The sequence below is a fragment of the Micromesistius poutassou genome (assembly GCF_964030765.1).
Source record: "Micromesistius poutassou genome assembly, chromosome: 6".
In the NCBI taxonomy this organism is placed as follows: Eukaryota; Metazoa; Chordata; class Actinopteri; order Gadiformes; family Gadidae; genus Micromesistius; species Micromesistius poutassou.
The window spans coordinates 3,994,831-4,010,799 of NC_140276.1; the positions used below are offsets into that span (position 1 = coordinate 3,994,831).

Here is a 15,969-nt window from a genome sequence, read left to right on the forward strand (position 1 = left end):
ATGATTTCAATCAGGTTTGAATGGGATCACACTGGTTATCTGTAAAGTTATATATGTCATCTGAATGCCAAGACCCCAGGCTAATTACTCCCATACAGATACAGCTCCATGATGCACATGGCACCATAAAACATCCAAACTGTGTTTGCCCTGCAATCGTAAAAGAAGACCTCATCAGATCATAACATGAAGAGATAGTCAAAGACAGTCAATAACATTAGAAAAAAGGGGAACACAACAATTACCTTCATCATGTATTTAATCCAGGTCCACATTAAAATGAATCCGTACAGTACGCATGTGCTATGCTCACTCCATTCCTTATGTCCAATAGATTTCTACATCACATTTAGCCAAGCATATCTTCGACAGCTTCATATTTTGGGGGGGATTTTATTACAAATAAAAACTTGAAATGCATGAAAAAAAGGCGTGTCCTAAAAGAACATTGATAGTTGATAGGCTAGCAGAACACCCTGGATTACGGTCATTCACCAGGGAGATTGGCAGAAGGGTGGCAGAAGTGAGGCAGCGAAGGTTTAAGGCAAATAACAACGGGGGGCTCTTCCTGGGGCCTCCAAGGGGACTCCACTGGCTTCAGTCCTCCCCTCCACAGAGCAACAGCAGGGTCTTACGGTAGTCGCCTGACGTATCCCCCTGGCGACGGGGAGAGGAAGAGGAGGAAATAACAAAAGAGACATTGAACCACAGGAACGCTTAATGATTTATTTGGAGACATTTTTAGGGCCCTGTGAGGATGTTTTGGATTTGATTACTCTTTAACATGGGTCAAATAGATGTGATGTATTGTCCTGGCTAACCATGAAATGGCCAATAAATGGAAAGATAGACTATGATCGTGCCTAGGATATGTTATAATTATTCTTTGTAAATGTTTTTCATTCATTGAGAAACATTTACTGGATTAGTTTGGCTATATTATTTACATATTATGATAAGACAGCGATAGAACTATTTTCAAATATAGATAGGACTCTTGAACATAAACAATATAACATTACACTGACACACATTCAGAAAAACACAGGGTTAGTAACAGACATATGACAGCTCTTTAAGTCCTTCCATCCTTAAATCAACATCAAATTACTTTGACTAATAGTCATTTAATCAAATGAAATCGGCCTGATAGCTTGGTAAGTGCAATATATACAAATGTATGAAGAGCGACTTATTTTCAATTTGTGTTTGGTACTGTAAGAAATCGTCTATTATGCTAGCTATTTATTATCTGCAATAGATGACTTGCGGTTGATAAATTACACAAAATATACGCCCAAATAACAGCCCACAGTGTTCAGGGTGCTTTTCAACGGCAAGTTAATACTGTGCTGCTATTGGGCACTTCCTGTCTCGATGGGAGGTAAGCAATGACTACCGGATAGAGGAAGTCGAGCGCAGAAGGGAAATTCCTAAACAGATGTGTACTGCCCGCACACTAAAAGTGTGGTGATGTGCGTGATATACAGCACATATCGTTTACAACAGAAGTTCTCAAGCATATCCATATTGTCGCGTAGCCTGCTATGATTAACCAAAAATAAAATAAACATTTGGTTATCGCCATAACAGGAACTCTGTCTCTACCGCTACTGGTTCCTCATAATCTATGACGTAGAACTCAGCAATTGTTATACGAGATAAAGAGAGAAAATGGCTTGGTTTTGAATACGTTAAAAAATAATTATTTTACCGTTAAACCTATATAGGCCTATAATTATAATTATATGTTACAATAAAATGCATTATTCTAAAATAATATCGGACAAGAGCCTTGATGCAGCCTTCCGGCCACCTATCTGGGCCTAATCTGTAACCATGACCCCTGGTAGGAAAACCACTGCTTAACAAATGAAAAAACACCACGCACAGAGCAAGAAGTTCCCTTACCGAGATAGCATACACATGCAGACGGAAACACTGCAAACCACACAGAGAGGGTTAATGGGCAAAATGTGGAACTTACAACCATGGTTTCTACCTGGATGAAATCATGCAGGGACTCATCCTGAGTTTCCTTGAACTCTTTGCGAATGTTAAAGAGGTCCACCTCACTACGAGACACCAGGATGCGGATCAGGGCTCGGTCATCTGTGCCAAGGCCCTGTGGAGGAAACCCAAATGTATCAACGCTGCTGTATCACCCAGGCCTCGCCAGGCCTTTTTACTCATGTTGCACCTTTCAAACACAAAAGGGTATTCAGAGAGCTTTAGGCCGGAATCACATTTCAGCCTCACAAAAATGATATTTAGATGTTGTTTGTATGCATTTGCAAACAATCTGTTAAAAAAAGTCCTTAGGGCTGACTTTGTGTGTATTACTTTCTCTAGAGCACAGTGGTAAAAAACAGCCCTATAAAATAATTCACCTTCATGGCCTTGTACAAACGGTCAGCAAAGTAGGATGGCTGGTTTTTGACACTGCAGACTGCGGAGGAAAAGGGTTGTGACAGGAAGAGCTAAGAGTTAGCATAGTGTAGCTTGATACCACCCAATACATATACGGGAAGCATTTCTTTAATCATTCCTTACCTATGGCATAAAAGGCATTCTTCACGTCACCGGACATTTCCTTCTTGATGATCTGCTCGATGTCCTTATTGGTGAATCGGACAAACTCCTGGAACACTGCACATGGTGAAAGGGTGTTATCAATTGCTTATTTGACTTGCTTTTGTGACGGGTCAGGTTATGGTGTTTCTTTTTGAGAGTCTGTGACCCTTGGGGCGCTGGCACTATGTACTCGCTCTTTTACATGTCATTCTTTTATCAGACATTTTGATGGTATTTTATTTTCAAAGGCAAATAAAAGAATAAAAAGGATAACAAGGGAGAAGTGGAGAAGATGAGGACACCTATTCTGGAGCCACCAGCCGACGGGAGGGGGCATCAGAGTCCCAGGTTAGGGTTAGGGTTAGGGTTAGCTAACATGTTGAATGTTTTTATGGGTGCGGTTTTAGGGTGAGGAATAGGGATCAGGTGAGAGAAAGTGAGGCTGCTCCTCACCTCTCCTGAGATGAGGGAAACTCCTGGTGCACAGAATGGTCTGGAACTTCATTTCCATGTCATCAGACTCAGCGTTACACGCGTCTGCAAGTTCCTGTAGAGTTAAAGAATGACAAATAGGAGTATTATTCTTCTACCTTTGAAAAACTAAGGCGGTAGCTGGTAAGATACAGAGTATCTTATTGAGCCCAGAGGGAAATACAGTAGAACAGAACTACCGAAGAAAATAAATGGATGAAATATATACAGCTTGAGCAAACTATATCATAATTAATTAGACAAGAATGAAATCTATGAAATCTATGACATGAATGAAATCGAATGGAACCAATAGTAATCCAGCTGACCTGAGCATCTGCATCAGCTCTCTCTAGATCCGCCACGCCCTCCTCTCTCGCTCCCTGGACACAACAACAACAACCAACAATCAATTGGATTATTTCGAAGAAAGGTAACACGCAATTAAGAAATTGAAATGAGCGCAGTTCTCGGAACAAAAAACAATTCTTTACCTGCACCAGAGACACTAGGATGCGGCAGAAATGGCCGCTGGTGTCTGACTGGATGTCTCCCTCCAAACTCCTCTTGTAGGCTGCAACACACCACCCCCATGATCAGCTGTAGGGGTTACGGGACGTGAGGATGCACTCATCTGTGTGTGTGTGTGTCTGTGGGGAAGCCCTGGAACTCACCACTACTGTAGGCAGCGTTCATGGCATGGATCTCCTCGTTACTCCTGGTGACCAGGATCTCAATAAGAGCGTGCTCGTCTGTTCCCACGCCCTGGGGAATGGATGAGGAGAAATATGTTTGGGACATGTTTTACACAAGAATAACATCAATCTAATATATATATAAATATAAAAAAATATTTTGGAAATAATAAATGGTGGCATGCCAATTTTGCATGCCTAACCCAAGTAAAAAAAAGTATAGATGATCGCATCGCATTAGAACAACTTATTATTCTTCTCAAATCCATTATTAGAGTGCATTTAGAAATGTTAAATGATCAGGAAGCCTTACAAACACTTTCACTCAATTTCACTGTGGCTAAAGAATAAATGGCGGGTCTGTAAATCCCCCAAAGAACTCAAACTCAGGCACTCAAACCTAGCGCATCTAGCCAGACTGTGGGTGGCTGACATGACATTTGACCCATTTAAACAAAATGGAAACAACCTAATAAAAAAAATGTCTACTGTTGCTGCTTCCTCCATTTTGTCGCCTGTCTCAGTACCTCGATGGCTTTCCTCATCATTTTGGCGTCAAACTCGGCGGGCGTCAGCATGAGTCCGATGACCAGCCTCTCCAGGTTCTTAGACAGCTCAGACTTGAGGTCCTTCATCAAGTCCTAGAGAGACAGAAGGACTACAGTCACAACAGGAGCGCACATAACAATGAACGATAACAACCAGATCATATCAACCCTGGTCTGGACTAATCCCACTTATTGCTCACCCTCCCCAGTAGAGATTTGAAGGTCTGTCTGATCTCTTGTCTTTGGGCATTGCTTCTACGTGCAACAATATCAATGATGACGTCTTCGTCCGTTCCTATTCACACAGAAGGTATCCAATTGATTAACACATGTTGGAAAATAATGTATTATAATATACAAAGAGTTATGTTCTGCTGCTGTCGCATACCAAATCCTTTCATGGCTTTCCTCAGGGCCTGTGCATCGGCCGCAGGATCAAAATTTACTGCGGGCAAAAGGGTGGGCCTCAGCTTGAGGAGGAGAAGAAAAATTATCAGAATTCAAAATGGCAGACAGACAACATGTTTAGCCTTAACGCAGAGCAAAGCTGACGTCCCACGACATCCCTAACATTATTGTGAGTTAGTTAATAGTTAGAAGTGTAGAGAGATTTCCACATGCAAAGATCTGCCAAAAAACATGCGCGAGCGAGTGGCTTTGAAAGCACTACCACAACGAAAGCTGTACCGTCACAAGTATTAGCGAGGGTTTCATGTTTCGCAACAGCAGAAAATCCTCAGACATTTTCCGTCTTCTCCACTCTTGACAAAGTGCTCCTTGTTGGGTGTATTCAAGGCCAGGACTCCGTCAGCACAACAATGAGCATCGGTGTTCATTAGAAACAGTTAGTAGAGAAAGCCGTTTGTTAACCAAAATGCTGCGATCCCATCTGACATTTGCTGCGGCCTTGAACCCTGCGTGGGTTTGTTACGAGAAGGTGGCGAGAGTCAAATATGCTGGTTTCACTCTGTGAGGTGAACAGCGTTCTGAGGCCATCAACACTGAGACAAAGATGTTCACTGTGCTCAATGTTCAACAATGCTGCTGCAAGCAAACATTTTGGGCCACTGCACGCGTAGGTAGCCTGCACTGCAGACCCCTTTGGCAGGAACAGCAAAAAACAACATGCATGCCGTTGCCAAGCCAAGCTCAATGACACGTCTAAAGAGGGAGGGATACAGGGCCAACCTGGACTTTGGTCATAGCACTTTGTTCCCACATCTTGTAGGCTATCTGAGCCGCTTCTGGGAAGAACTCTCCAGCTAAGCTGCAGAGACCAATGTGATAGCGAACGTCAAATTCCCACCCTCAACACAGCCAGCACATCCCAAAGGAGTGAATGGAGTTAAACATCTTTTCAGATTTATGAACAAATTGAATTAGCACGTTATTGAGTTGGTACAACCTAGGATTTGTCCAGCTATCGAGTCTAACAAGTATTCTTTCCACTTTTGGAAGAGAGGCTGTCTGTATTAAAGTGAATTGTCAGACGTGCTACAATGAGTGATAAGTGGGGTTTTAGCGCCCCTGTGTGGCCACTAGAGCACATGACAATAACTTACTCATCATCTCCGCCACACAGTTGGAGAAGCGTCCTCTTGTAGTCCCCTGAAGTGTCCTCCTGAGATGTAATACAAATCACATGTCACATTAAGTACTATTCAATTGAAATGTATTAGAAATTAAAAATGTAGGTCACAATTTTCCCAAACCTTAATCATGTTATAGAGAGATTTTTCGTATCGGAGACGGAAACATTCCCGGATGTCCAACATGTCTATTTCGGAGCGAGCGATCATGATCCTGATCAGGGTGTTGTCGGCTGTACCCAGACCCTGGAGGGAGACAAAACGGTGATGGTCTGCAATGTTGAATTATTCAATTCCACATTTGTACGTATCAGATTACACATTTATATTCAGAGGGGTCCTGGAACAGAGAGAGAAAGTCCAGAACAACCTTTACATACTAACAAAATTATATTACATTTCTGAGTTGATACTTCATAATAAAGTGTTGGCTTTAACCTCATCACTGCATGTGACATATGCCAGCTGCCCTAGCTAAAATTAATGCAATAAAGGGTTGGCTGTGGCTCAGGTGGTAGAGTTACCCCCCCCCCCCCCCCCCCACACAGGGTGGCTGTTAGAAAGCCCACCCCGTCGCAAGGTCTGGTGCCCCAAACTCAATTTTGTTTAGACTAACGGAACCACTTTTCTGCTGGGAACAGTGGGAGCTATTAAAGTTGTTGGAGCTTCACTGCCGAGCAGAGGGAGGTGTCTGGGCAGTCGATTTCCTTTATTTTTTCCAAATTTTAATCTATTAATCTGTTTTAATCGGACATATTATATATATTGTATATATACAATGATGTGATGATAATATTTTTCATCTTTCTCGAGCTGAGTGATATTTAAATGAGGGGTATTTGGTGTGTTTAGAGGAGAGAGGTGAAGTGGTAGAGCGGGCTGACCACCGGAAGGTTGTTAGTTCGGTCCGCGGCTCCTCCCAGCTCAGTGTCGAGGTGTCCCTGAGCAAGACACTTAACCCTAGCTGCTCCAGATGAGCTGGCTGTTGCCTTGCATGGTTAACAACCCTGTCGCTATGTGAATGTGTGTATGAATGCGTTAATGGCAATAATTGTAAAGCACTTTGAGTGACCACTGGTTGCAAAAGTGCAATATAAATGCAATCCACGTAGCAATGCAGTACTAAATCCCAAACACCTCCATAAAAACACGTTCATTTTAGCTCATAAACAACACGTTTAGTGTTGGTCGTGTTGCTAAAGCATTCACCGGCAATGAACCATGTGGCATTGACCACACTCTGTGTGTTTACCTTCATGGACTTGTAAAGACGCCTGGCAAAGAACATGGACACACTGCGGATGCCATGGACTGTGGGAGACCAAGCACAGAGGGCCAGTGTGAATAAATACAAGGAGATCCCTATCACATCAACTACTACTCCTCCTCCTCCTGCTACTATCACTACGACTGCTCCTCCGACTAACACTGCTACTCCTCCTCCTCCTGCTTCTATCACTACTAGTGCTCCAAAGGCTCTGACTACTACTATCAATACTGCTCCAACTATATACTGCTAATACTGCTACTATCACTTCTGATACTACTACCACTAACACTACCACTACCCCTGCTACTGCTACTGCCACTCGTCCAACTACTTCAAATCCCCCTACTGGTTAGATGGGGAGGTGAACATGAGCCGGAGTGAACGCTCACCTACGGCCAGCATCAGCCTCTCAAAGTCCCCCGACAGCTCGCTCTTGATGCTGTCCTCTATGCTCTTCTCAGCAGTCTTCTCGTACTGATCAAAAACTGTAGGAAGGATAATAAAACACACAGACACACACACACAAAACAAGCAACTATCAGAAGAGTCAGAGGAGTTTTTGCAATATCATCCATAAAAATGAAAAGAGCAACGTTGCAGACTGATTATTGATTACATGCATAAGTAACAAGCGGCAGAGGAGCGGCTGGCATTCTGTATTTACTCTGCAACAACAGCTGGGATTGTTCCAATGACAGCAAGTCGAGTAAACCCAGTCCCGGCCACATGACTGTTTCAAATTCCTCTGACACGTAGCTGCTTAGGATCGCCATGGGTCTAATGGCCATGGTCATACTAGCAAGAGGACCCTGCTAGTGTCCCCCCCCCCCCCCCTCCTCAGCCCCACAGCTGAGCTCACCCATTTTCAGATGGGTCACACTGCGGTTTCCCAGAATCATGATGAATTTGGCCTCGTCCGTCCCCCACTGCTCCTCGCCAGCGGCAAACAGATCCTAAACACACAAGGCACAGTAAACAAGGCTGTTGATTTTGAGCATGTACAGTTGGGCTTTAATAGTTGTACTGCAAAATAATGGAGATCAGTGTTTAACTGAAGTAAATTTGTTCACTGTATGTGTAACGTATTTCTTTAAACACTTTTTTTTTTCCTGTGTTGGGAACCCCAGGGACATGGATTGTCACTAGGTTTCCAATGTGGGGGTCCACATCTTCTGCTCATATTGAAATGATGTAAACAGGAGGTTCAGCCCTTTCAGGTGTGTCCTCTCACCTGGGCGTCTTGCTCCACCAGGTCTGCGTCCACCACCCCCGACTCATCTCTGGTCCCCTGTAATCACAGACCCTCTGTCAGCCCCACACAGAGCCACAGCCATGGACAACCTCAAGGTCTAGACTCTAGAGTGTAGGGCTTATCAGATGGGAGCAGACCTGAAGTAAAACAACCAGCATCTTCTTAAAGTGCCCTGAGGTGTCCTGAACAACGTCCTCTTCCATGTCACTGCCGTAAGCTGGAGGTGAGCAGATAGCATCGATTCAATTGTAAATCGTTTGTATTTACGTGACAAAAAGCACACATTAAGTAAAGAAATGTGTTTTAAACAATTACAAAACCAAACATGTGTCCCATAAATCAATCAATCAATTATCTCCATAGCTTCCACATTGAAATAATGTAATTACGATTATTGTATACCTTACATGTATGCATTTCAATGAAGTGTGTATTACGATTATAAAGAATTATTTTATAATTCATTTTAAATAAAGATGGTCTCACCTTCCTTGTACGCCTCGACCATGTCATGTATCTGCTGGTTGTTTCTCGAGGCCAGCACTTCAATCAGGCATCTCTCATTGGTTCCAGCGCCCTTCAATCACAGAAGTCCATCAAGAATAAAACTACAGAAATGGAACCAATGGGCCGTGGCCGCGGGGGACTGTGAGAGCGTATTGAGTGAGCTTCTTACTTTCAGAGCATCGTGGATTTCTTTGGCATCGTGCTGTGGTGGGGTTCTCATCAGACTCACGATGAGCCGCTCAAAATTGCCGGTCAGTTCGTACTTCAGATCACCTATTAGGTCCTGGAAGACGAACACGAAGATTTAATGGTGAGAGGTGTGGCCCTCAGCCCTACTGTGCGATTTTACACACAGGTTTGTTTTACTTATGTGTTTATTTTGTACAAATATAAGACTATTGACTATAAGAAAGAAAGATTATGTTTTTTGACAGTTGAGTACCTTTCCATAGCTGGATTTGTATGCTGCGGCGACCTCCTGCCGCTGGGCGTTGCTTCTAGAAGTGACCAGTTCCAGGATAGCTTCTTTATCGCTGCCTAAAGAGAGCACAGGGGACTTCATTAGAAACAATTAGCTTCACATTAGACATGACTATGTATTCCGATGTTAACTTGTTCTGTTGGTGATCCGTCTGGAGACAAGAAAGGAGAAGACGAAGGAAGACAACTTGTTTTGACCCTTGTTAGACAAAGCATGAATCAAGGGGCCACTCACCGAAGCCTTTCATGGCGTTGTACAGCGCTTCTGCATCTGCTGTCGCATCGAAGTCTGCAGCCTCGGTTATTGAGCCTCGGAACACCTGTAAGAAGACAGTCAGTATTCATATGAAACCTCATATGACTGCTACTGGAAGGAAAATATATGCTTAAATTAATATATATATACAAAGTATATAGGGAGGACGCTAAGTCAGTATTCCTATGAGGCTTCCTGGAAAGAAAACATATGCTATTATATATATATATATATATATATATAATATAAGAGGACATCAACGCAGTATTCCTTTGAAGCCTCATCCTGACTGCTACTGGAAAGAAAATATATGCTTTAATATATATACATTTATATAAATATATATATATAAAATAACTAAGTACATTTAGTTTGATATCATACATAACCGTACCATCCACTTACGGACCCTCAGTTTGACTAATGGGATTTTGAATTCATGTACTTCTTTAGATCTAACATTACATTATAAGGGTGATTTATTCCATCAGAACTTTCAAGTTGCTACTTCAAGATCAGAGATTATTTTCTGTTATCATTCCACACTATGGTGTCATAGTTGCTCTTGATGAGATTAGAGGGTTGGTCTTTGGGAGGATGGCTAATAGGGTGGCTGTTATTATTTCCAACAATCCTCCATTTGTTTATGTCCCAACAAGGACAAACCAACCTGGTCGCCTGGGCCATAGCCAGGACCATATACCTTATCAAGGGAGAGACTGCATCTGTGATTTTTGTTATTCACGCTTCCTTTCCCATAATACTCGTCCCAAACCTTTGGTTTGGTGAGAAGAGGGATCGACAGCCAAGGAGCACGTCGGGAGACTGCTCCTCACCACCTACACTAGACTATTCGACCTAAGTCTGTACCTGTGCTGTATTACATCCTCAAATAAACCATATATTCGACCCTCTGATCCAACCTGTCAAGTAGCCTCAATTTCCACTTCAACGAAAATACACAACGTAGAGTCTATACAAACAGTTTAGAAATAAGCTGAAATCTAACATCATATATATATATTGTATATACACAATGATGTGATGATAATATTTTTCATCTTTCCCGAGCTGAGTGATATTTAAATGAGGGGTATTAGAGAGGAGAGGTGAAGGGTGGGGTGAATGACATCATTAAAGCCCCCGATGAGACGAAGGCTTGAGACCCAAGTAAACGTTGCCCAACTGTAACCTACACCTGTTTTACTAGTGGCATGATAGATATCGTGTGTGTGTGTGTGTGTGTGTGTGTGTGTGTGTGCGTGCGTGCGGGTGTGTGCATGTGTTGTCTGTGTGTGTTAGTATGTGTTTGTGGGGGGATTGTGTGTGTGTCTACTGCGTGGATGGACATCAGGGAGTCAGGTTACGGTACATGTCCCTTTGCTCTCTTTGTTGGAGGGTAATGACTCTTACAAATGACCTGTAAAATAGGGCTAGCTCTCTCAACAACAAAAAAAATACCAAAATAACGCTTTATCATTACCGCTCCACGACCCCTTTGACTTTCACACGATGAAACTGTGAGGACACTCATTGTTGGGGGAAAGAGACAGGGCCCCACCTCCATTAGACCCTTAACTGCAACAGCTGCTTAAAGATTTCTGCTGCATGGAGGCACGCTGCCAGTATGTCTTCTCTATTCCAACTCGGTGCACGCCCATATCCGGGCCTTCCCCATTACCACGGCAACCATCACTCTTCATGACAGCTGGGGAAGCTTTACTCTGGTGGCAACCAGGACAACAAATACAGGAGCCTGGCAACATGCATGATCCATACCATAAGTTGTACTGTTATTCCCGTCATACATCTGTATGCAATCCAGTAATCATCGGGCTATAAACATGAGTTTCAACTTCTTCATTCACAGCTGGGGAGAGTCCTTTTTCGATTGAAGTAAAACAAAACTTTCCTGTCAAATAAGGAAGTGATATCAAGTATTGCTATACTTGCTAAGTTGCCTATATAAGGGCTTACTAAATGTGAAACATCATGTATAGGCCAACTCACCAAACTGAATGGATGAGCCCAAACATGGTCTGCTCTGACTCAAAACTACTTCTAATGACTGTCGGGTGTATAGCTAAGTCAGTGTCCATGAGCCCCAACTACAGCCATCCCAGGTAACAAAGACACCCTGTACGTTATATGAACTCACACTAGTTCAACCAAAAGGAAATGCATTTCGGCAATGTTCGCAAACACCTCTGATATTTTCAGAGAAAAAGCATGTCCACTTACCATGGCTATATTTGGTCGTCGGTACTAGCAGTGAGCAGGAATCAACGTCAAAGAAACACCTAAAGGAACATGGATACAAGATAAGGATTCATATAAAATAAAGTGTGAGCCTACAATGCATTCTATGTCCTTGAAAGAGGGACAGTACAGGACTCTACAGTGAACACTATTGATTATCTATATATGATACACCAGCAGTGTGATATTACACTCTCTGCTTATCAGATATTCTTGAATAGCTAGCTATAACCCTTTGACCCCTCGTTGACCAATCCGACATGTCCGAAAAAGCCTTTAGCTTTAGAATGCACCGTTTCACATGTTCTACAATCTCACAATACACAATCTCAACATGTTCTAACTGTTTCTATTTCTACTGAAGTTTCTGTGAAGTAAAATTACAATGACTTGAAGAAAATCCTATCTGCTTACATATTTTATGAAAATAGTGAAGTAAAATAAGTGTTTAAGGTATAGCAGTTTGAATGTGTAACAATTTGACATATTTAAGGCTCTGTCCTGTGGTGTATGAATGGGCCACACCCATTCAGCTGGCACTTTCTAAGAGCTGCAAACTTTGGTCCGATTTTGTGATGCCTATGTATTTTTTACCCACCACTACTCATATTATTATATTTTGGAAATTATTATTACTATTACCTTAATACGGTATAGCAGCTATAGCACATGGCTATAGCATAGGCTAAAGTGAAATTGAAACGTAGGTTTCATTTGGAATCTTCAGATATCAACTATTAATGCTACCGACTTCAGGATTAACCTTTCTTAAAAAAAAAAAAAAAAAGATCCATGCGTTACATCTATAACTATAGCCCAAATAACTATTTGTTTAAATGTTGATTAGGACATTCGCTCATGAATGTCTGCTGCTAACGGTAGTCTACTGGCTTTAGTAGGCTATAAAACATATACAATTAATTCACTGAAGTCATTCACAAACAAGAACCACCACAACGAGCTGGACATCTTACCTTGTTTATAAAATGGCAAATTGTGCTGTCGTCTGCTGTAACGGTGCTGGTCTCCGTCTCCACTCACCCACAGCAGTGTCTCTCAGTCTCTCTCTTTAGCCACCAAGCTCTCTCCCTGCATAGCAGTCCTGCAGTCAGCTGTGACGCAACCAGCCTGCTGCGGACCTCTCACAGCAATCACTGTCAGCCAAAGCCAAGGATGATGGCAAATAATTATTACTTTCAGAATTAAAAGTTATTATTGTTCAATAATCAGATATTCAAAAAGGGGGCCTAGTGGATGCACGTTTTATTTGGGATGGACGGATGTTAATGTTTTATGCATTTAGTTTCTGGGTTTTGATTCCGGGGGCAAACTTCTGCTGACAGCCTGCGGAGCAATGACCACAATGTCAGTTTTTACGCGGCAGCATGATGCAATTCGACACTGTTTGTCCCACTTATGGCTCGATTAGGCCTATAAACCGGATAATATCCCGATAATATCCTACCATGATTAATAGAATGTATTTATTCATATTTGACACACTATACTATAAGAATATATAATTTGTATTATATATGAACTTTGTAATTTTACCTAATAGAGATGTTTAATTATTGATTACATAACACGTGCCCTAGGTCTATAACATGTTCCCCGTCCCGTGGCCAGTGGTCTATAACATGTTCACATGAAAGAGAGAGTGGAAGTCGGATACCAGGGGTAACATACTTGTGGGCCAGAGTCTATTTCTGTCCCGGCCTGGACGCGTGTTCCAGTAAGAGCATGCGGAATTCCAGACCACCGTAAAAGCGGTGGGGGCTGAAGAGGGAAAAACCAACAGTGGGTCTGAAAACGCAAGGAAATAACCCTGCTATAGGCCTACTCTAAGGCTATGGCATGGAAAGGTGAACAGTTCACATGAAGTGAACATTCAAGCTTGACGTCTTGAGAGATCACACCAGCCTGCTACACTTTGCAGAAGTATGGCTTGCATGTTGTCCAGCCCTCCAGCCGCAGCGAAGCACCACATATGGAGGTCGAGACGCTCACCTCCTCTCGACCCCAGCCTTCTCATCACAACAACACGACGTTGTGCGTCGGTGCGACTTTAATGGTGTGTTACATATTAGATTTAAGTAGGGGAGTGATGTTGAACTGTACTATGCTGACCTCTTGTGGTCTGAAATGCAGTGTACCTTATATTAAAATAAAAAAATAAAAATAAAGTAGGTATTTATCCCCGCGGAACAATTCCTGAAAGCTAGCAGGCATGGTAGAGGACAAACAAACAGGATATGTAAGAAAAATATGATGGAAAAGACACAAATATTCACAACAGTGACAATATATAATAGTGTCAGTGAATAATCTTAAATCAAGAATGTATATTGCCACGGGTACATGTTATTATTAATAACATGTAAATTAAAGTATTAACTTATTTGCATTACATGCACGTTTGAGAAGAAAATGTCACTAGTTCGCTCCGTAGGCAGCAACAAATGTAGTTTAAAGAGCCAGTGAGCCCACAGTTTCAGCTGGAACTCTCTTAAAGAGCCAGTGAGCCCACTGTTTCAGCTGGAACTCTCTCAAAGGGCCAGTGAGCCCACAGTTTCAGCTGGAACTCTCTCAAAGGGCCAGTGAGCCCACAGTTTCAGCTGGAACTCTATTTCAGTGCCAGTGAGCCCACAGTTTAAGCTGGAACTCTCTTATAGAGCCAGTGAGCCCACTGTTTAAGCTGGAACTCTCTTATAGAGCCAGTGAGCCCACAGTTTCAGCTGGAACTCTCTTAAAGAGCTTAAAGAGATTTAAAAACAACAACACTGTAGCGTTATACTACAAGTATCTGGGAAGCTCAGCTTTCTCAGACAACCACTGCCCAGACAACCACTGTCCAGACAGCACTCCGCTCGTCCACACAAACCCCGCCTCCTGCCTTCACATTTTTTGGGGTTAATTTGCTCTTTAATTTAGTTTTCTATTATTTTTTTTCTAAGTAACCATACAATATAAATATAATCATGAAACTAATAATTTTAGTTAGGATTACTTTTTACTTTACTTTATTATTTATTTAAATGTGATACAAATTATTAATGTAATAATTACAGCCCAGCAAAAGTAAAAACAACACCGTCAACAATATGCATTATAACACCCCCAAACTAAACACATTCATTAATTACAAAAGCAAAATTGCAATCAGGGTCAAACACTCACTTGGTCTACAAAAGCATTTTTTCACATTGTAAACAAGATTTGCACTATTCTCACACCCTGTGCCCTGGCCATAATGACCACATTATGATCCAGACCAGGCCAAGAAAGGCGACTTTGTAACTAATTTGAGGGGGTGTGTCGCAGAGGCCAGCCTTGTATATATCGCTGTAAAATTCATGTTTTCCCCATCACAATATACAGAGCGGATATTTTTCAACTCTCACTTTCTTCTGGCAACACAGCCTGGTAGGGTAAATCATATTTACATTGCAGTGTATGAAATGACTTTGCTTTGAAAGTTGACATCTGGCTCAACCCTATTCCTTGGGTATCCTCCGGCTTTTTGTTGTTGTTTGTTGCTGTGGTTTGTTTGCTGATTAAGATTTATTCTATCTTTTTCAAAGATTTATTAGTAGAAGTATTATTTTTCATTTAAAAGGGACATCCTACCCCGACAATATTAATTACTCACCCATATGACTGGAAAGCAGAAAGAAGAAGCTTGTATATTCCATATCCCTGATGGCGACTCATGTAGCCAATAGTTAAACAAACTAAACCACCCATGGTAAATGATACCACGGCTTGTTGCACTCCTCAACAAGTACTCCAGCCATGGAGAAAGCATCGCTGTTAATGTCTGAGCTGGATCCCTGTCATACTTCATTGTAGAACATCAGAAAGAGCCAACTCATTATGAAGGCTCGCTAATATTCGACTAATAATAATTGAGTGTGTGTGTGTGTGTGTGTGTGTGTGTGTGTGTGTGTGTGTGTGTGTGTGTGTGTGTGTGTGTGTGTGTGTGTGTTTTGGTAGCGGGGGGGAGGGGGGCCTGCACAGCCTGGTTTCTGGCTGCAGGCTTATTACCTGAGGTTTATTGTGGAGCTT

At 42.2% G+C, this 15,969-nt stretch overlaps 1 protein-coding gene across 2 annotated transcripts; it reads right to left on the reverse strand.

The window, feature by feature from the left end:
• Positions 1-241: 241 nt before the first annotated feature.
• On the reverse strand, positions 242-13,168 carry anxa6 (annexin A6). 2 transcript variants are annotated; one of them, XM_084469020.1, is made up of 25 exons: positions 12,876-13,168; positions 11,884-11,942; positions 9,622-9,706; positions 9,349-9,443; positions 9,076-9,189; positions 8,886-8,976; positions 8,537-8,616; positions 8,379-8,435; positions 8,007-8,100; positions 7,537-7,632; positions 7,130-7,188; positions 6,001-6,123; positions 5,851-5,909; positions 5,477-5,555; positions 4,677-4,758; positions 4,489-4,583; positions 4,268-4,381; positions 3,720-3,810; positions 3,540-3,619; positions 3,375-3,428; positions 3,028-3,121; positions 2,554-2,649; positions 2,391-2,449; positions 1,988-2,125; positions 242-657 (listed from the first exon to the last, which is right to left on the reverse strand). In XM_084469020.1, exons 2-25 carry the CDS (start codon positions 11,884-11,886, stop codon positions 598-600), a joined length of 1,998 nt encoding a protein of 665 aa, XP_084325146.1. In that variant the 5' UTR covers positions 11,887-11,942; positions 12,876-13,168; the 3' UTR covers positions 242-597. The 2 variants fall into 2 exon arrangements, with proteins under 2 accessions (XP_084325146.1, XP_084325147.1); XM_084469021.1 differs by having other exon boundaries at positions 2,003-2,125; positions 12,876-13,167.
• Between the last annotated feature and the right edge of the window lie 2,801 nt (positions 13,169-15,969).